Source organism: Myodes glareolus, chromosome 2 (assembly GCF_982192425.1).
Source record: "Myodes glareolus chromosome 2, mMyoGla1.1, whole genome shotgun sequence".
Lineage (NCBI taxonomy): Eukaryota > Metazoa > Chordata > Mammalia > Rodentia > Cricetidae > Myodes > Myodes glareolus.
Window position 1 is genome coordinate 138042483 of NC_142027.1, and position 21929 is coordinate 138064411.

General features: G+C 50.3%; 1 protein-coding gene across 1 annotated transcript in view; it reads left to right on the forward strand.

Moving 5' to 3' along the window:
• Positions 1-263: 263 nt before the first annotated feature.
• The window catches only part of Srrm4 (serine/arginine repetitive matrix 4), a 152742-nt gene continuing 131076 nt past the window's right edge, over positions 264-21929 (forward strand). Inside the window, exon 1 of the mRNA XM_087903773.1 lies at positions 264-1445. Within this exon, the coding sequence (XP_087759899.1) occupies positions 1315-1445 (131 nt within the window). The 5' untranslated portion in view covers positions 264-1314. The remainder of the gene's footprint in view (positions 1446-21929) is intronic.

The following is a 21929-nucleotide window of genomic DNA, read 5'->3' on the forward strand; positions in this document are numbered from 1 at the left end:
TTTCTGGAGTCTGAGATTCTGAGCTCAGAATTGATTGGGATTGGGGGGAGTGAGGAGGCAGAAGGAGGAAAACCCCAAAAGTTACTAACTCCTTGTAATCCTCAAACACCCCCCTCCCCACCTCCACCCGAGTGCTTTCTTTGCCAAATCGGACTGCCGCTTCACTCACAAGCTCTGGGTTCTCAGGGGTGGGGAAAAAGGGTGGGGGAGGGGTGCGGGCTTTGGCAGCGGGGACGCGAGGCAGGCCGGCTGCAAGGCACAAAAGAGATATCCTTTACAGCGCCGCAGGCACAGATGTGACGCTGTGCCCCTCTGCGGGTGGGGGCCGGCTCGGCAGATGGCGAGAAGCCGTGCTGGCGACGGATTGTCCATCAAATGGCATTTTCTGGATGGGGGACGGGGGAGCCCACGGCCCCCAGGCATAAAAAGGATAAAGTAGGGGCACCTCCACTTTGCAGAGCTCAGCAGTCCTTCCCAGAGGTGGGGATGGTGCAGGCAGGTTGGCGTGGGCGGGTAGGTGGGGCTGTTTTTACTAGCTCACTCAACAGAAGATGTGCTCCAAGTCTTGCAAAGGGACAGGGAGGTGGCTCAGCGCTGTGAGTGCGCATGCAAGGGTTGAGGGGAAGGCCTGCGATGATGGAGGAGGGGTGAGGTCTGGGACGGAGGATCTCCAGCTCGGTTATATTCCGAGTGCTGGGGTTTCTTCTCAGAGGGGTCGGAACAGCAACTCTGGCCACCGGGCCTTGGAGACAAGCGCACACCCCGCCCTTTCTCCTCCCCAGACCTGCGGGCCTTTGTTATGCAGATGGCGGCGGGAGGCTGAGCCACCGAAGGAGGGGTTGCTGGGGAAGGAGGAGACCGAGAAGGGGAGGGAGGAAAGTACAGCTCGCGCGACCAGCCTCCTCTTCCAACGTCACATTGTGCAAGAGACAAAACCCGGGCGCACTGGAGCTCACACGCGCACGCACGGCAGACGCCCCGGTCGCCTCCTCTCTGTTCCTTGCGCGGTAGAGAAAGCCGGCCCAGCTTTGCTTTGCTAAGGACGCGGAGCTCAGCCGGCTCCCAGCGCAGTTCAGAGCCAAGGCGGGAGGTGAACCCAGCCGGGGGACCACCTTCAATCTTCGCTGCCAGCCAGGCTGAGTCGTCCCATTCAATCCCATCCCCCGCCCAGAACTCTGATCTCTCCCCCACCCCACCCTTTGGGGGTTTCACGCGGACAGCGCCCCGGAACCAAGGGCGTGTCATCGGGTTTGGAATCCACGTTTCAGCACTTCGGACAGCGCCCCGGTCGCCCGGACTCCTTGGGTTTTCAGGATGGCGAGCCTGCAGCAGGGCGAGAAGCAGCTGTTTGAGAAGTTCTGGAAAGGGACCTTCAAAGCAGTGGCCACTCCGCGTCCCGAGAGCATCATCGTTGCCAGTATCACAGCCCGCAAGCCACTACCAAGGTAATGACCTCGTTCGTGAGTTGTGGACGCTGGAAAGTTCCCCTTTTTCTTGCCTGCGCCCCAGAATCTTGACAGGTGGACTTAGGCAGCTGGGTCAGGGTGCCTGGACTATGTCCGTCATACCCGGTATCTCACGCTGGAACATGGGAAATATTCGCCTGGGTGAGGAGGAGGCTGTTGAAAAGGGACAGGAATTCTTTGGCGGGGAACAACACTCCCACAGACTCCACACCTCCCTTTGCTGTCTTAGGGTGGGCGGTGTGACTCGGGTATGCACTTGCCTGAAAACTTTTTCAGCTATTGCCAAGCTCATAGGTCAGGGGGGCAAGACAGTGGTGGATCTGAGGTTCTGGGGGGATACTGTACAAAGTATGAACTCAGCTCAGACAGTGTTCAGAGAGGGTATTCTAACCCAAGCTCAGAAACTCGTGGGCTCTGAGGTTTTGACAAAAGTCCATATGCTGTTCCTTCAAATACACTCCAGACAGCACCCTCCTCCATGCTTAGCTGAGGCTGCTGCTGGGGTTGAATTTTTTTTTCCCCCTCCAGTATCCAAAACCAAGTCTCAGAGCTCAAAGTCAGCATGAAGGTAATCGTGGAAGTTTTATTTTATTTTATTTTTAAAGAATCTGGCGGCTTCGAACTTTGGAATGAGTTGTGGTTCTGGGGTGGAGGTTTAAAAAAAAAATGACCAGAGGGGAGAATAAGGGAAGGAATAAAAGGCAGAAGAAAAAGAGAACAGGATGCAGGGTAAAGAGGAGGTGGCGAGGGGTGAGGGTGGGGACACAGAAGCCTTCCATGGCAGAGAAAAACCCAATGTTTTCTTAGATCGTTAGATTTAGAGAAGCTTGAGACGAAGGCTGTGCCCTCTGTCAGGGAAAATCAAGCCTGTATGAAAACTCATCTCTTGGTGCTACTGGCTGAGCGGTTCTGAGAGTTAAAGGGAAGAAGCGGATCTAGGGGACCACTCGCAGGCTTGATTAACACTGGCAGGCTGTATTAGGGGATAGATTGAAAACATGTCTGGGAAAGAGACCCTGACAGAATGCCTGGCCTAGCAGCAACTACGTCTGAACTTTCCAGCAAGTGTGGGTCGATGAAGGTTGACTGGAGAAAAATACCTGGAAGGAGCAAACCCACACCCAGGAACTTTTCTTTGTTCCGACTGAAGCTCAGACAGGTCTTTAGACAAACGGAGCATCCTATGTGGGGAATGTGTGGAGAGGAAGCAGGAAGGGCCAGCAGAATGTAGCGCCTTGAGCAGAGGCCAGCTTATGCTCAGGAGAGGGGGAAGCCCACACTGATGGGGCTGGAGAGGTGGTGGTGACACCAAATGTCATTAAAGCGGGTGTGCGTCTGCTTGTTCAGAGGTTCTTTGTAGAGAGTTTGACGTCAGCGCTTTTATCTTCCTGGTCTTCTGCCACCGGCTTCACCTTCTCGCTTCCACTCCCGGCACATCAGTGCCGCCCTGGTCAGAGAAAATGGCCTTGCTGGTGGAGCCAAGGGGAATTTGTCTGGGGACAGAAGTATTTGGTCCACAGAGTCTTCTGTCTGTTTTTGTGCTGCACTGGGGGAGGAAAGCAGGTTCTCAATGATGTTTTAATTTAGGAAAGTGACCCTACTATTACCACACTTGGGATCTGCCTTTCTGTCTATTGTCTGACTGTCTGTCTGACTACCTACATACCATTTTCTTGCCAAAAGCTTTGATCCTATGAACTGACTGAGAGACACCCTAGCCCTCCAGCGTTTATTCATTTTAATTTCACTGCTGTGTGACTTTTGCAAGAGTTCCGTACACCCTCAGTATTTTCTCACCCTTGATGTGTTTTAACGTCCTGGGTTTCTACCTCCCTGGTCAACACCCTTGAAGTTTATGTCAGAGTTCTATAAGCTCTTGATTGATAGTATACAAGAATGCTTCTGTGATTGGTGGTTCCTCTCTATAGAACACATTCTGGTCTGTAGATGTGATATCTAATCCTGGGTGGAGATTGCAAGGAACATTTATATCCAAGTCCCCAGAAAGGCCTGGCTTAGTCTTGTTCCGACGGACTAACTGTAAGACCGAATCATTCCCCTGCTCACCGTATCAGCTGCACACAGCAGCCATGGTCAGCTCCCATTCCCTTCCAGCGTTCTGTGTCACCGGAGGGTAGAAATGTCACATTTCTAAAGCCGAGCTCCTGGAAAGAAAAGGGAGAGAGATCCTGCATAGCTTCCGCGGAGCCTTGGCGACTCTCTGAGACAAGCTGCGGACTTGTTCTCATCAGAAATGTTTAGTTGCTTGAGCCAAGCCCAGCTCAGTCAGAGGATTGGCACAATCCATGCCTGTGGGAAGATGGGGGAGCTGTGGGCGAACCACCAGCCAATCAGCCAGTCCTGTTGGTTACACACTTAATATTTGATTATAGATGAGGGTCCCTCCCCTGGATGAGCCTCTCCAGGATATCGTAAGTCTATGGCTGAAGATAATTTAATACCAGTACTAGGGTATGCATTTTAAGTTGTTGATTTCACAGCAACATGCTTATGATGGACAATTGCGTTATAAGCAGACCCGCTCCTTGGCCCCTCCCTTCTCCCCCGCCCCATCCCTGTGTGAGCCATTCTTGATGAGGCAAGAGTTTTCTCTTGCATCAAGTTTCAGGCAGATGTCTGCCTCAGATGTCAGGATGGCAGAGCCCAGTGGGATGCCAGATACCATAGTGGCCGGCTTACGTGCTGATGTGAGCGTCAGAGAACCTGGGGTCCTGTCCTGGACTGTTTGTTTCCTGAACCAGAACCTTCACCTCACTGAACACGTCAGCTTGAAAACAGAATCTGTACCTATCACTACCTCAGCCCCCATGAGGACGGAGCCAGGTGAAACTCTGCCATGTGTGTGGCATAGAGTGTTTGATCAATAGACCTTTGTCCTGTAAGGGAGCTCAGAGTGGCTAAAAGGAAGTACAAAGTCTCCAGATCTGTTTCATCTCTCCCTCAACTAATGCTAAAAGTTGACATTTTGAAAGTTCTGCTCTGGACAGGCTACAAAATTGAGATGAGATTAATACACGGGGCCAAGCAGGGCGGACCCATAGTTCCCCTGCCATGTGAGTGGCTGGGTTGTTCTCCCTGTTTCTGTGATTAAATACCTCCAAAGCAACTCATGGGGCAAAGAGTTGGTTTCAGCTCATAGTTCAGGGGTATAGAACAACATGGTGAGGAACTCAGTCAGGGGGAGCTTGAGGCCACTGGTCACATGGAATCCGTAGCCAGGAACAGTGTGATAGCACTCAGCGCCTGCCATTTCCTTCTACCTCCCCAACCGAAGGAACGGTGTGATAGCACTCAGCGTCGGCCATTTCCTTCTACCTCCCCAACCTAAGGAACGGTGTCACCCAGCGTGGTGGTTTCCCCGCTTTCATGATCCTAATCAAGATTGTTTCCCATGGGCATGTCCAGGGCCCACCTCCCTCCCGGGGGTTCTAACTCTCATATAATTGACAACAGAGATGAACCAGCATGGAAGGTAACTCTTTTCTTCTCTGGTTGTTGAGTTGGGGGTGGGGCACAGTGAAATCTGGATTCTGAACTGATCTACAAACACCTTATAGAGTAGCCTCCGGCCACCTGGAATGCCACACTCAGGTCACTGAAGCAGGCTGATTGTGAGTTCACCATCAGCCTGGATGGCGTGGAAAGACCCTGGAAGAGGGGGTAGGGAGGAAGGAAGAAAAAGCAAGAAAGAAACCAAGAGGGGAAAAGAGGGAAGGGAGGCTGGAGTTTGCTCCTCTGCCGCTGTTATAAAACACTGGCCGTGTGTGACACTGGAGGAAAGGGTGTGTTTTTACTTACACCCCCAAGTCACACTCCATCACTGAGGGAAGTCAGGACAGGAACTCAGTGCAGGATCCTGGAGATGGGAGCTGATGCAGAGGCCGTGGAGGAGTGCTCCTCGCTGACTTGCTCCTCCTGGCTTGCTCAGCTTGCTCTTTTATACAGCCCAAGATCACCTGCCTGGGAGATGGCACCACCCCTGGTGGTCCGGGCCCTTCCTTAGCAATCATTCATCAAGAAAATGTCCCCACAGGGCTTGCCCACAGGCCAGTCTGATGGTGGCAGTTCCTGAACTGAGCCCACCTCTTTCTAGGTGGCTCTGGGATGTGTCAAGTTGATATCTGAAGCTGAGCAGAACAGAGGGAAAGGAAGAGGGGGGAAGGGAGGAGGAGAGAGGGAGAAAGGGAGGGAGGCAGGAATGAGAACAGCTGTTTAGAATGGAAATTCTAACAGGGATGATCCTAAGAAACCCAGAATAAGGTTTAGCACAGTCATAACTCACCGGACAGCACCTGGCAGGAACACCCCTCCCCAGGAATCAGTAAGATCAAGGACATACACTAGACCCCTCTCTTACCTCCACAAAGGAGAGTCACGTTCCCTTCATTCCTCTGTCAATCTAGCTCAGCCTCAGAAAGTTTGTACCTAAAAAGTTCCTGGTCAGCGAAAACCTCGCTTTTAAAGTAACTCGAACCATAATAATCATATCGATAAATAGCCGTAGCTGGGGACTTAATGAACATGTAAAAATCATTAGGAATTAGCATATGAATTGTTTGCGGATGCGTGAGTGTTTGTTAAGGGCTAGAGCAGCAGCCCCCTCTTAAATAGAGCGTGCATTCCCTTTGCTATTTGTTTGGCAAGCTATTAATTTTCTTCAAAAATCCTTTTTGTGCAGAATACTCCAGACTGGAGCCCAGTCCTTGTCCAAAGGCTTCATAAATTCCAAACTGTTGGAGGTTTTACTGCATGAGGGGAAAGATGGCCAAACTGTAAAGCAAGAAAAAAAAAAGCCTTTGAACCATTTAATTTGAGACTCCTCTTGGTGCCAAACAATCGGTTAACACATTTGTGCTGACTCCACGTGGGATCGGTGTGAGGGGCATTTGGATGATGCTTTTCGGACAACCGTGGTTAAGAGCCAGTGTTCTGAGGGTCACAGAAAGCGCTTGCCTGGCCATGAATACATGCTCCTCGGGGGGAAGGGAGTGATGTTGCTGGGGTCAAACGTTTCCCCCTCTGAAAGACTGGAATGTGTTGAACGGCACACAGGGATGAGTAGTGGAGAGACCCCTTGTGACATTCCTTCTGTGTTTGCTTGGCAGATGTGGCAGCTTTGAAGACGCATGGGGTGGAGATGGTCAAGGGGTGTTGGGTGGGTTGATAGACATATGCAAGGCTCCAACCTGGGGGAAGCGGAACTCTCTCCCAGCCCCACCTCTATCTGACACTCTGAGGGTTCTAATCAATGCGACTGAAGGACACATGCTGCAAACAAACTCTCCTTGGTGTCAGGGTGAGGCTCCCCAGATAAAGATGTCTGTCCGTTGCAAGGAGCAGGCACGCTATCCAGTAGAGGTCGGCAGTTTAGATTGGATGCCATCAGCCTTGTAGTTCTCCGGCATTCCCCAAACCCGAATTTCTTTAAGAAGGAAGAGGCCCCATTCAAGGACCTTAGGCTTCACAAATACATCAGGCATGGTACAGAATCACAATAAATTAAAAGCTTTTCCCTACTTTCTGGAAAGCTGGATCCGTCTTCCTGCATGGTAGAATTGGCTGGGACTTAGGAAGAGTTCTTCAGTGACTTGTTCCGAAGACTCTGCTGAGGCATGAGATGATGGTAATGGGGTGCCCAGACTCCCTGACATTGCTCTCCTTTATGTCAGTACTCTGGGGGGCTGTGTGCATGCGCACAAGTGCGTGTGTGCATGTGTGTGCAAGCAAGTGCCTGCCTGTGCCTGTCCCTACCGTGTGTGTGTGTGTGTGGTGTGTTTGGCTGTGTCTGTGGCTGTGTGTTTGTGTGTCTCTCTGTGTTTGGGTGTTTGTGTGTTTATGCATGTATGTGTGTGCATGTGTGTGTTCAGGTGTGTGCACACACGTGTATATGTATGTGCGCATAGAAGTCAGAGGACAATGCTGGGTATTATTATTGAGGCACTGTCTACCATTTGCCTTGCCTTTCACCCTTCCTTCCTTCCTTCCTTCCTTCCTTTCTTTTTCTTTCTTTTTTTTTTGAAACCAAGTCTCTCCCCGTCTGGACCTTGCCCCATCAGATGGAGGCTAGCCAGTATGCCTGCAGAGTTGCCTGTCCCTGCTTCCACAGCACTGGGATGGCCTGACATGGTCCCATCGAGCCCCTCTGTTCAGTTCTGCACATGGCTTTGCAGTTCTCCAGAGGGGCTGAGCTCTGCAGAGCAGTGTGCAGAATCTGCCAGGCAAAGAAGCCAAACCAGTGGTTCTCCTTTCTGCCTACATGCACTTGCTGGCTAAGAGAATTCCAGCAAATGACTCGACCTCAATCTTGATTTCCTCATCCATAAAATGGGCTAATAATAGCAACCACTTCAAAGAACCATTGGGGGAACCAGATGAGCTCATTTTATGGATAGCACTGCCTGGCAAGAGGTAAGGACTTATTCCGTGTTGGTTCTTGTTATCAATAATAAATCACAGCTTTTATTATTCCTTCAAGCTGGGCCCATTATGGAGGAAAAACTGAATAAAATGTGGTCTCTCTCTTTAAGGGTATCACGTTTTCGGAAAGGGAAATGCAGGACTCCAGGTGGTTGGGATTCTGTACTCCGATGGGGGGACATGAAGGTACAGGAATCTGGTTCCAACAGAGAAGGGGGAGATCCCAGCACAACACAGGACACTTGCTCATGTCCACAGCTCTCCTTAGGTATCTGACTTGTGAAACGGATATGACTTCATTTTCTCATTAATTAATCTACCAGTGAGACGTGATGAGGGGGAAGAATGGGGTCTTTGTGCTCAGGAGGGTCTCAAAGGCCATTTTTTTTTCTTTTAAGAGTAAAAGCTGGCAAAGCCATCTAGAATGTGTGTCATCTGTGGGGGGCACAGAATCACCTGTCGGGGGGGCATGCCATTACCTGTAGGGGGCACCGGAAAGAAACAGTCCCCGTAATGCAAAATCCCCAACTCCCCTGCCACTGGCTCAAGGGCACTGTCTCTGGTATGGACCATTAGGTTTCTTGTCTTTCATGGTCTAGATAGCTAATATAAATGCATTCTGTGTTCTTCAGACAAGCAGTGATGCTGGAGGGGGGTGGCAGAGAACCCACAGACATCAAGGGTGGCATTGCCAACAGGGGAAGGAATGCGCAAAGCAAGAGCAGCTGCATTGGGCTGTGGCACTCGATTGTATTCCTCACTCATTCACGCCTTCACCAGTTGTGTTGCGATACTGCACAGTAGGTGCGGTAACAACTGAGCAGCAGAAGTCCCTGCTCTTATGGAAGAAGAAAAAAGACAGGGAATGAGCACCAAATCAATAGATAAATATATGGTCAGGTGACCGTCAGGGTCAGGTGACCGTCAGCCCTGTAAGAAAGAGAAGAAAGGGTGGAGGGTGAGGGGAGGAGCCTCTTTTTTGAGAATCTGGATGAGAAGGAGCAGGCTGTGAGGACAGCTGGGGACAAAGTATTTGAGTTGGAGGGAACAGGGATGGACAGGTCCTGGGGTGGAAGCATAGGACATTTGAAGAGCAATAGAGGGAGAGAAGGAAGTCCCCGCTCTAGAAGATGCCTCCTGAGACTCCCAACAGGAGTTAGACCAAGGGAATCTTGTGAGCCTGCTAAACAGTCCCCAGGGGCTCAGCTCCTGTTCTCCCACACCCAGGGAGATGTCAGTCCTGGCAACCCAGGTCTCCATCCCAAACCGCTCCTGTCCCAACTCCAGTGCAGCCAGTGGTGACTCTGAACAGTGCCGCTCCTTCCTGTCTTAAAGTGAAGCAGGGACATTTCCAGGCTCTCTGACTATGTCAGGAAACTGAGAAGGATGCTTTTTTGACCTGACTCTCATAGTCTCGTAGTGGTAAATTTTGTTCCCATGGTGTCAGGGGATGACTCTCATCTGTCTCTCATAGCCTGGTGTGTAAACACCTGGGTTGTTCTCTGCAGTTAGAAGCAGTCTCCAAGCTCTCTCTCTCTCTCTCTCTCTCTCTCTCTCTCTCTCTCTCTCTCTCTCTCTCTCTCCTCTCCCTTCTCCCCACCCTCCTCCTCCTCCTCCTTTTCTTCTTCCCCTTGAAATATTGCAGGGGGAGTTTTCACATGCTACAGCCTCTATGTGGAATTCCATGAAACAAAAATTTCAAATTGGGATGCCATAGAAACAAAGCCAACGCAACTACTGAAACGTGCTGAAGTCTAAAGCAGTTACTAAGGAATTCACGCCCACAGGGTGTCTGCTCACAGCAGGTAGTAAGGTCCCCTGGACACAAATGTGTCGCAGGCAGGGAATCCCTTAGTTGGTGGATTCTCGGAGCTCAGATCCTGCCGGCAGCTTCACAGAGCAGCAACACCCACCAATGGGTCCCTGTTCACTGACTTCATTAAAACTTGAACTTAGCTAGAGAGCTGGCAGTCTGGATGACAGCTGCAGGCCTGTGGGAAGAGAGGCGTGGCCAGGGAGATGACGTAGTGGGGGTAAAGACACTTTCAGCCACGGCTGATGGCCTGAGTTCAATCCCTGGGATCCACGTGGTAAAAAGAAAAAACTGAGTCCTTCTGTGAGTTTGATTAACTCAGGTGTTTGTTACAAAGACGCCAAGCTGATCAGCACAATCACCAATATTCAGAAGGGGCAAGGTTCCTCTATGGAATTCAGGGGAGAACTATTTGAACCACAGAGGCCAAGTATGACATCTTTCCCAGTCTTTGTGGGATCCTAAAATTTATTACAGGAATTAAACGTATGAGGAATGAGCAAGGAGAATGCCACCGAAAGCGCAGACAAGGAAACAGAGGTACACAGAACAGCAGTACCACAAAGGTGGCGCTGAAGAGCTAGGGGGCCATAGTTGTCCTCAGGCTGAGGACGATTTTGAAAGTGTGTAGCAGCAGAATGCATGTGTAATTTATAAATACAGTGCATAGTGACGTCTCGTTATTTTCCTGCTGCAAGAGATATGCCATGAGAAAGAGGGAGGAAAAAGCAAAACCTCGAGCTAGGGAAATGGTTTAGCAGCTAAGAGTGTGCATTGCTCTTGTAGAAGACCCACATTCCATTCCCAGCATCTACTTTGGGCGTCTCACAACCTCACTTAGCTCCAGCTTCAGGGGCCCTGGCGCCCTCTTCTGGCCTCCACAGGCATTGCACATCCACAAGTGCATAGCCCCACCACACAAACATGCACATAATTAAAGGTAAAAACCTTTCAAAGAAGAAAGTGGGGGTGTAGTGCCGCATGCCTTTAATCCCGACACTGGGAAGGCAGAGACAGGTGTGTTTCTGTGAGTCTGAGACAACTGTCATCTACATAGTGAGCTCTAGGTAAGCCGAGGCGACATAGTGAGATTCTGTCTCAAACAAACAGGTTCGGTGAGTTCTGGGTCCGGCGCCAGGGTCTCTGGTTTGAACAGGCATCTCTATTACAGTCAGTTGACCAAACACCAGCCCTCTATTGCCACCTTAGCCCCCTTCCTGTCCCTTCAGGGTCTCCTGTGGCATATGCTGCCCACTGACTTGCCTGGGGATCCTGGAAAGATGCCCATCTGCCCCCAGACTGTGCCTAGCAGAACAGGTGAGCAGCTAGGCTGCTGTTTGGGGCATCACGTTTCAGAGCTTCCAGCAGCAGAAGACAATGGGCTTTTGTTTGTCCAGTTCCCTTGCCCCGGCCTCCCTCCTGCAGCCAGGTGGCAGGTCCAGAGATGTGGCGGGTGTCTGAGCGCCGGTGCTGTGTGGGCTGGAGCCAGGTACCAGGGCATCTGGAGCAGCAATGAGAGGCATTACCATCCTAGCACTTCCTCCCACCCTTCCTGCACCACTGTCACCCGGACCAGTCCACAGTCAGCCGAGAGCGCAGCCCAGAGGGCACACTGCAGGAACACGGCCTCGGTCGTTTAGGGACAGGAAGACCGGGACACAGAACAAGCATGGCATTCCGGAACACATCGGAAAGGAGACCGAAGAGCCACCGCTGACAGACATGCCGCTTGACATCGGTCCCAGGACACCACAGAGCTCAGCGGTCCCCGGGGATCGAGGGAAGCATGCTGGTTGATTCCCTTTTACAAATATAGACAAACGAAGCTCAGAGCTGGGGAAAGGTTTGCCTGAAGTTAGACCGCAAAGCCAGGCACATCCGCATCCTGCTGGGAGGCAGGCCGCCACTGGGGGCGCCACTCAGCCTTTGCAGCAGCAAATAGCAATCTCGTGCCCATTTCACGGGAGAGAAACTGAGGTCTTAAAATGTTCTGGCATAGACATAGACACCAGATCTTCTGTTCCAAATCGGTTTTTTTTCCCCATTCCTCTGAGTTACAAAGTCCCTGGACCCAAGGGGTATACCTCTAGTGTAGACCCAAGAGTCAGGGCAGAAATGGTCCAGGCACCTTCAGCTACTGAATAGTCTGTATGCCAAAGCTGTCCCTGTAACCATTAGGGCATCTGCTCATCCTCCAGAGAGGGCCGGCATGTAATAAATCAATTCACCAACCCCCCTGCGGTGGTTTTAGTTCAGGAGCTGAGACTAGGGCCCCAGTGACGATGGAGGTGTCTAGTGTTTTCTTGGGGTCTCAGGATGAACCAGGTGTCGTGGAGATCCCAGCTATGGCTCAGGTGACTTACTACTAAAGATAGCTAATGTCTGCCACCCACACTTAGGTCCGAAGAGCCACCTGCTATAGCTCCCCATAGTTTGTGTTCTGTGTCCCCAGCCCTCTGCCCACCCCACCACAAGAGAGCGTGAGCTCTCATTCACCAAACCAATGCCCATTAAGTGCCTGGGGAGGGGCCTGTGCAGTTGGGAGGGCTCTGGTCAAACCTGTGTGGCCACAAGCATGTCCTTAGCTATCCCTAAGCCAAGGAGTCTGGCCTGTAATACAGGAATGGAATGGGTATTGATTCTTGGTGGGACTTGAGTTTCAGACATGGTTGCCCGCAGCCACTCAGGTTCATGTCCAAAGAGATTTTTGGCACAGAGTAAAGAGGCATATAGGACACAATGAGGTTTTTACCCCTGACCGGGGTAAAATTTAGCCTGAGAACTGAAGAGGTCTATGCTTGACTATCCTGGTGGAGAAAGACAGTCATGGTCATTGCCCAAGTCACACAGTATAAGGCAAATCCATCAAGCGACATAATCATAACTACTGAGAATAGTTTTTGAGTGCTTGGTGTTTGCCCAGCCCTGAGAAAAATACTTTATCTGCAGCCAGTCACCCTTTGAAGTAGCAGATACCGTGACATTTTGTAGATGAGAAGATCAGGGAGGAAGGCAGGTGGCCTAAATCTATACAGTTAGGTAACGTGAGAGCTAGGGTTTGAATCTTACACAGTCTGGAATACCTATTCTGCTTATCAGACCTAGGAATGAAATTGGAGCACCATATGGAAACATGGAAGCTTTTGACAAGCTTCGTTCTTACCCTGCTCCATCTTGGTGCCTCAGTGGAGCATGGGAAAGAACAGGGTATCCATTCATTGGTATCACCCGGTGCTTCTATCTGGGGACTTGTCAGTTTGATGGTTACGTTAATGTCACAGTTTCCTCAAGAAATAAATACAAGGAAAGTAAGTTTTGACCAGGACCACCTACCGCAGGCTAACTCACTTAGGCACCATCTACCCCAGTTCACCTAGGCACAGACATTGGGCAGTCATGGTCATGTTTTACACGCACGATTCCTCATGGTTGCTGAGAACGGAACCCAGCCCTGCATTCATTTCTTGTACATTCTTCAGTGATACATCTTATATCCATTGATTATTATCCACCATCTAGTTATTCACCCAGCATCCTGTCCTCCCACCCACCTACCCTTTATCCGTTTACTCATTCATTCATTTATTCATTCATCCAGTACGTAGACATATTCATTCTCCAGGCATTCATCTGTTTTCAGACCATCTGTTTTCTATCCATTCACCCAACCATCCACCCATTCATCTACCCATCCGTGTTCAGCCATGCATCCATCTATCCATCCACTCACCCACTCATCCATCCACCCAACCACCTATCCATCCATCCATCCATCCATCCATCCATCCATCCATCCATCCATCTATCCATCCATTCTCCCACCAACCCACTAATACATTCATCAACATATCCATCCATTCATCCACCCAACTATTCATCTACCCATACATTCACTCATACACACTCCCATCCAGCCATCTTTTTACTTACTCATCCGTTACCTACCCACTCATTCATTCATCCACCATTTATTCATTCATCTACCATTCATTCATTCATCCATCCATCCACCCAACTATTCACCCACCCAACCACTCACTCATACACACACCCATGCACACATCTAAATACTCAGTCCTTCACCCACCTACCCATCTATCCTTCTTCCTGTGCAACCAATATTTATTGAGATCTACTTGTCTATTTAATTAATGATAAAAACTGATGGACAGTTCAGAATATTTGCTTTGATCTTCTAATCCTGATTCCTTCCTGAAAACTTAACATCCAGGCATAGTGGAGAACACCTGCCATCTTGGGAGCCTAAAGGAGGAGAGTTGGGAGTTCAAGTTCAGCCTGGGCACACTGAGATAGGGATGGTTGACCCTATCTCAAAACCTAAACAGCAGTCAAAACACAGAGGCCTCAGGTTTTCTTTCTGCTTGGGTTTATTTTTGCTCTGCAGATTTTCATGTCTATATGTATTTCATTCCTATCAGAAAAAAAAATCACAACACTTCCCATGGTCCTTTCCTTCAACCTGTATCAAGGGATTTCACATCTGCCTTTCGGTTACTTGCCCGGGCCTTCACCCGGCATTGATCTCCTATCATGCACAAAGCCTAACAATTAATAAAATGCCTGCATTCTGAAGCTGCTCACACTTGGGTTTGGGAGATAGATTTATAAATAATTAGCCGTCAGAAAACAGAATGGAAGTTACCACTGTCACAAACAGAACCAAGGCCACGACCTGCAGCAAGGTGACTTGGGCAAGGTCAAACAAATCAGCAGTGACGCAATGCAACTGTGGGCCTCTCCCGTGCATAAAGCAGGCTCTGCGATAGGTAACTTACCGCGATAATTTTCCTGCATCTCAGTCCCAACCCTCTGCACCAGCATCCCGATTTTATAGAATGTGGAGGATTTAAGTGACTTGACAAAGGCCATGGCCTTGCAGGGGTCAACATGAGGACTGCAGTTAAGGTGAAGGTTTGGAGCCCCAAGAGTCACCTTCAAGGTTCCCTGTCCTGCCACCCTGCTTCTGTGTGACTCTCCAGGGCTCAGGGGAAAGAGGAAGGGCCTGTTCTGAGTTGAGGCTCACCTCGTGGGGCTGGGTAAGTGGCAGGATCTTGATGGTCCCTCCTGCACTGGGCAGTCATCCATAAGGAGGACCAGACAGCCTGTTCTAGAAAGAGGCCCACAGAGCCTTGGGGATCTTGAAGGTGATACTCGGGGGTCACACTCTCACCCAGACTTAGCCTTTATACTGATCCCTGCAAGGTGTGGCCTTGCTTAAATCCTCCAAGCTCCACGCTCACACTGTAAAATGGGTTTACCACCCACTTCCCCTTGCTCACACTCACACTCACACTCATGCTCACGCTCAGCATCACTGAAGACAAGTTCAGAGAGGGTGTTCTATTTGCCCAGGGTTGCCAATCCTGGTAGAGTTCGAGCCTTTGATTATCAGTTGAAACATGTTACCATGGTGATGTCCATCATTCCTACCCACGTGGCACCTGACTGGCTCCCACAACCCTCTCCCCCCAGAAGCAAACTCTTTGTTCAGGGGAATCTTTCTTCTTTTGGGTTTCTTTGAGCCTCTCTTTAAGTTGCGTTCCCCAAGGGAGGGCTGCAGAAAAGCAAAAACTGAGACATGCTCACATCCTTCCTGTCTACAGCCTTGACACGGTCTCCTTGGGCAGAGACGGTAGAGCCCTGGCCTGACAGTAGGGGAAAACAGAGAGAAGGAAGTCCACCAAGGCTAATATCTCAGAGCATTACCCCTCTGCATATGCAGTGACCCCTGAGCAGCCCCCAGGCCCTCTGAGACTCACAGTATCTCTCGAGAGAGGACAGTTATCTGGCTTCTCCAAGTTAATCAGCGGGTCAGGAGAATGGATGCAATGGTGCTGTGGCAGCACATTGTTTGGTACCTACATTGAATGGGCGTTTAATGCATGCACCTGAGCCTAAGGCTCACATAACTCAGCAGCTGGAACAGTTATCCCGACCCCCAATGTGAGCGCTCTGAGAGGAATGAGATGTCTGTCCCTTAGAGTGAAAGCCAGGCTGCCGAACCACATGTTACTGTGGCTAACAACAGAGCAGCAGAACTCTGCAGATGGTTAGCAGCCACAATCAACTAATAATGTCTGCCAGAAGCGCTGTCCTGAGGTAGCTTCTGGGGCTGTATCTAAGATCCATTGGTGATGTCTGTCACTGGTGTGGGATAAGGAGGCTGAGGCGCACATGATATACATTTCCTTTCCTTGGAGAAGGGAGTGCTTTCTGGAGGTTCCTATCAGCTGCTAACTATTGAAGACCTAAAATGCGTGCCGTAGGCACCATGGAGCATCTTATGTACGTAGTAGGATCCCTTTCTCTACCACATCACACTTTGGAGAGGAGCAAACAGTCTCTCAGAAAGTGATGCCATTGGCCCGAGGCTAAAGAAGGTAGTCAGTGGCCAACCAGCTCTGATAATTACTGTTAAATACATAAACCATTAGGCTGAGAAATAGAAGTGTCAATAGAGGAACCATCGTGGAACATGTTAATTAGTGTGTATATGTATGTATTTGACCAAAGGGCTGTGTCTTATTTATCTCCTTACTCCCATCACAACACAGGGCTCAGGACATGAGTGCTCCCCAAATCCTATTTACTGAGAACTGTGAATATATACAGTGTGGTGTTCAACATCCTGGGCTGTGGTGGGGGGTTCAGAAGATCAAAGGCCTTAGCTATGCACGTACCGGGAAAGCATCTAGCTTAACGGTTGGCACATGCTGGGCGGACAGTACTTATTGAGTCATGGAGTGCCGGAGAAGCTGAAAACAAGGCAGCATTCAGAAGACTAGAGAAACCATCTTGGAAGGCAGGGTGAGATTGTTTGAATTCTCTGGTGGGATGTGAAGAGTCTGGAGAGCAAGGCGCTCGCTGCTGAGTACCAGGATGCTAAGCTAAAAGCTGAGAGCTCACATTCCACAATCGCCTCAGGCAAGCGATGAGGACACGTCCTGCATCGGGGCGCCATTTCTGGCTTGGTGTACTCTGCCAGCAGGGTGCTGGGAGGCTGCAGAAGCCAGATCCACTGCTGGACCCCGGAACTTAGAGTCTGGACAGGGCCAGCTTTGTCTCACCTGGATCACCTGAGTACCGTGCAGAAGGTGTGGGGGCGTGCGGACTTCTAGGACCTGCTTCTCTCTGGCTCTGTCCTTCCCCAGCCGTGTCCTGCCTGTGTGAAGCTTAAGGGAGGTTTATCTTATCTGCAGCGGAGAGGCAGAGAAAGGTGGCACTCTGTGAGTTCAAGACCAGCCTCAAATGTACACAGAGAGTTCCAGGACAGCTGGGGTTGTATGATGAAATGCTGCCTTTATAAACATATTTTTTTTAAAAAAAAAAATAATGTCAGGGGGCTGTGGAGAGATGGCTCAGAGGTTAAAAGCATTGCCTGCTCTTCCAAAGGTTCTGAGTTCAATTTCCAACAATCACATGGTGGCTCACAACCATCTGTAATGAGGTCTGGTTTCCTCTTCTGGCCTGCAGGCATACATGTAGACAGAATATTGTATACATAATAAATAAATATTAAAAAATAATGTCAGGGTTTGGGAGGAGCCTCTCTGCTGTGCCCTGGGCTGAGCTTTGTGCGGCACGTTGGCACGTGACACATTGTGCCGTGCCCACGGAATCTGACGCTCCGTGCAGCGAGGGCTCCTCTACTGTGGGGCTTCACTCCCTCAAGCCTCGTTTTATCAGCCACGGAATAGGACACATCCATCTCCCCCAGGCTACCGTGCAGACTGGAGACCGGGAATGAGGCTGGCAATGCACACACCAGAGACTGCACTGCAACACCGAGACCCAGCCAGCCTCACACCTGGGGCCATCTTACAGGAGAAAGTCTTCTCCAGCTGGCTCTCCTTAAAGATAGGTGTGAGCAACAGCCAGGGGACTGGCTGGAGCCGGCCTTGTATTGCAACCAGAGGACCATTGCTTATGTTTAGTACCACACTCCTGACTCTCAGCATAACGACCCCCTGAGAAAACCAAATACTAGAACCGAGAAATCACGTGTCTTCAATGAATTAATAACCGACAGCAGTGGATCCCACGTTTTCAGCGACTGCCTTGTAGGAACGATCCCAGAGCTGCTGACTTGACTCTGCTAGAGCAGCGCAGAGGCTATCGCTGGGTGCCACTGTTCTAAGCACAGCAGGCGTCTCCAGGAAAAGGAAGAAGAGGGGAAACGTGTTTGCCCTCGAAACATAGATTTTGTGCTTATGAACCATCCTGTTATGTGTAGCCCTGCCTTTGGGCTGTAATTACGTTTGCTGTGAGTTTTCTCAAGAGGCAGCTGGAAATGGGGATGACCCGTCTGACTATAACCTAAGTCAGTGCTGAGTGTGATCCAGCCGTGGAGCCCCAGCCTCATCTCCCAACACCCCTTTTCTACCAAGGAACATTCTGAGTCTCCATGAGGAACCTCCTGGCTGCGCACTCCATACAATTACTCGTTCTTTGGTACCAAGAGTACTAAGGTTACTTGACGTGCAGCGTTTGTTGTGTTGGCGGCTTCTAAGTGACTGATGGGGAAAGGGTAGCATGTACCACCTGGATATACTGAATTGAGGAATGGTTCAGGTCCCAGACAGAATTAGGTGAGGTGGAATCATGCTCCATCACATGACTTGCAATTTAAAACTTAAGGCATTTCTAGAATCTCCATCCAGCATTTCAGGAGTAATAATAGACAAAGCACCAAGTTCAGTTACCCAACATAGTGTTTGAATGACTACAAAAAATAATTCCCCCCACCTCTCTCTCACTCTCTGTCTTCCTCTCTGTCTTCCCCTTCCTCTCTCTCTCTTCCCCTTCCTCTCTCCCTCTTCCCCCCCCCCCCTCAGGTTGGAATTAAAGTGCAGGGCTGATTTTATGTGGGTTTTGGGGATGGAGCTTAGGTCACCATGTTTATGAGCAAACACTTTTCCAAGTGTTTGCTTGTTTGTTTGTTTGGTTTTGGTTTTTTGTTTGTTTGTTTGTTTTACGTCCCAGCTGTTTTTGATCCTTGGGTGGTATCCCTCTTGTCTTATGTCTGACATTTGAACATTGGTGTCCCACATAATCAGTTCCTCGCTCAGGGAGCACGTATACAAATGTGTTAGGAGTTGGTCACAGTGCTCGGTGGTTATTATGTAAAGATGCGTAGAAGCTCTTTTTTTCCCCAAGAAGCATCTAGAATTCATACGTGGTGATACACACCATTAACTCCAGAGCTTGGAAAGTAGAGGCAGGTGGGTCTCTGTGGGCTTGAGACCAGCCTGGTCTACATACAGAGTTCCAGGCTATGTACTATACAATTAGAGACTGTTGAAAAATAAAAGCACTTGGGTTATGAGAAAGATCTTTATCCCTGGATTCTTGGAGATTCTGAGCCTGGGCATTAGAGTTGCCAGTGACTGAGCAGCCACTACTATGGAAGCCTAACCGACAGGGTCCATGTTACATTTGTTGAGCGAGTCAATGACGTAAGGATGGTAACGTTAGCATTTATGACTCTATTCTAGTAAGATCTTTCTTTCCCATATGTCATGTTTGGGGTTTAAAAATGTCCCTCCTAAGGCTCACATGCCTTCACTTTGGTTTGGCTGCCAGCTGAGAGGTGTCTGAGTGGTGACTGGATCGGACGGTGAGGGCTCTACCTCCTTCCGTTAACACACCGATAAAGTCGTAGGCCGTTAGCAGATGGAGCCTGGGCAGAGACAGTAGGCCACAAGAAGCCAGGCTTCCCGGCTAGCATGAGGCGAGTAGCTGTGTTCCATGAGATCTTCTCTTCATTAGGGCTCTGCTTCACCCCAGGCCCACAGCGATGGAGTCAGACATAGAGGAATCCTCCTGAAAAACCAGCCCCTTGGAGACAGGGAACCCAAATATACCTGCCTTCCTCTGGAACTGTTTATCACAGTTATCTGTCCCATGGGGACTAAAGGGTGGTGGCTGACAAACCTTGTCACAACACAGCCTCCGTCTCCGTCCCGTTCTGAATTACAGCAGCCACAATCGGGACTCAGCGTCCCCCAGATGCTTTGGCCCTGTGAGAGTGAGCAACTCTCAGTTCTGGGTTGATCTCAGCCCTCGCCATGGAGGGCAGTTTCCACAGCAGCTGCTCCTATTGTGAGAGGCCAACCTGATGGGAATACCAATGGTAATACACCCGGAATTTACTGAGTGTTTACTCAGTGATACAGCTTCATCCTCACGGCCGCCCTCTACGGCAGCCATGTTTCCGTTGTCTTCATCTTACTGCCCGGAGAACTGGGGCCCAGAGAGTCAATGCTAGCCATTGAAAACCACGTAGCTACAGGCACTCGAGCAGAGGGCTGAGTCCCAGTCCTGGCTGCATATGCACCATGTGACACTGAGTTGCTTGTCTTGGGTCGAGGAGGAAGGACATGGAGGAAGACAGACAGGCTCCAGGTACAACTGTGGTCAAGAATCAGACAAATAAATGAAACCAATCCCCTTGAGCCGTTTTCCTCCCCTCCATGCCCCCACAACTGATACCGTCCAATCACAGCCCACAGACACTTAGCTCTGAACTTCCTGATTCCACCACATCTTGAGTCCCAGCTCTTCCTCCCCCTGTGCTCTGTGGCATCCTTAACCCTTGGTTCGTGCAGACACACGCACTGTGGGAAGGGTTGAAGCCCCTGGTTGGATAGCTCACCAGCTAAATCAGGGGCAAGGCTACAGACATCTCCCAGCTCCTCTTCCCCTACTTACTTCCCCTCATGGATTGCTTGGAGAGTTTTTGGAGGCTCGTGGAGGTTTGGAAGGGAGGTCACCCACTAAAAAATGAGGTGCCCCGTAGCTAAGACCAAAGGAGTTGTCTTCATGGGTAGCAGAAAGCAAGTGAGAACAACCTGGAAAAGTTTATCCTCCAAGCTCCCCAAGGGGTCTTGAATCTGTCTTAAGCCTGTCCCTTCTGCATTCATTTCTCAGTGGAGTTCTGGGGCCCCTGCTTCCCCTCCCTTTCCAAAGTCCTCATTGTAGTGAGATGCTGAGGCCATGTTGCCTCCGCCTCCTGCGTGACTGGGATTAGAGGCCTGTGCCACCAGATCCTGGCTGTCGTCTGCTTCCTACAGAGCGTTGCTTTATCTGACATGTGCTCCTAAGCAGGCCCCCTTTGTGTCCGACACATTTGTGGAGCAGATGTGAGGGTCGGGGCCCCGCAGAGGCAAACTTTCCCCACGCTTGCCCTTAGAATGCAGCTGCTCCTGGGCTCCTGACTGAAGTGCCTTCTGGAGAGGCCTGACTTCCTTTGCATTTCTCTGTGCCAATCAGAGTCCTCCGGCTTTCCACCCCGTGGCTCACAGATGCTGCCAGCACACCCCTCTGGCAAAAGGTAGATCAGAACCAGAGAGGCTCCAGCTGTGGCCTGGTCAGGTTCAAGCCTGTTTTGTTCACAAGTCAGCCCCCATGGGAATCAGGACACGCAAGTGAATTGTGTTCACGCTACAAGGTTCTTAGCTTCCTTCAGGAACCTGGGAGCTGGCAAGGCAGAAAGGGAGATGGCTTGCAATGTCTGGAAATGAGAACACCCCCCCCCCCATTCTCCCCAGACCGCATTCTACCCCTGTAGTTCATTCCCCTCTTCCTCAGCAACATGAGAAGCACCCTCTCCGCCATCCCGCCACCGTGTTGCCTGGGCACCTGACAGACCCCTAGAGAAGATAAAATTTCATCTGTGGTTCCGGGGACTTCAGATTGCGGCCTTGCCAGGTGCATTAAAGCATAGTTTGGAGTAAACATATAAACAATAAACAATAAAAGTCCTATAAGGGGCTGCCTGTGGGGCTCTCCAAACCTTGGCTGCCTTCAGGGGTGGGGATGCCAGGGGTTCTGGGAAGAATCCTTTCCTATGGAGAGAGCTTGGAACAGACAGACTGTGGCCTGCGGGAGCCAAGGTCCCATTTTACATACAGGAGCGTTGATGGGGCCCTTCTGTTCTACAGTTGTGTCCTTCAGCAAGCGAAGGCCATCATGCGCGCCTTGGTGGCTTGATCTGGAACATGGAATTGATGGTCACGTCAACCTCACACAAGGCCCCAACGGGGGTGTTTACCACGAAGTGAGCGATAGGCATTGGCTTTATTAGTGTTGCTGTGACTGGACTGTTTTATCACGATGTCGGCCGTTAAGGGCACCAGATTGCAACACAAGAGGATGGGATTCCAAATGCATGAAATGCATGGATGGCTGAC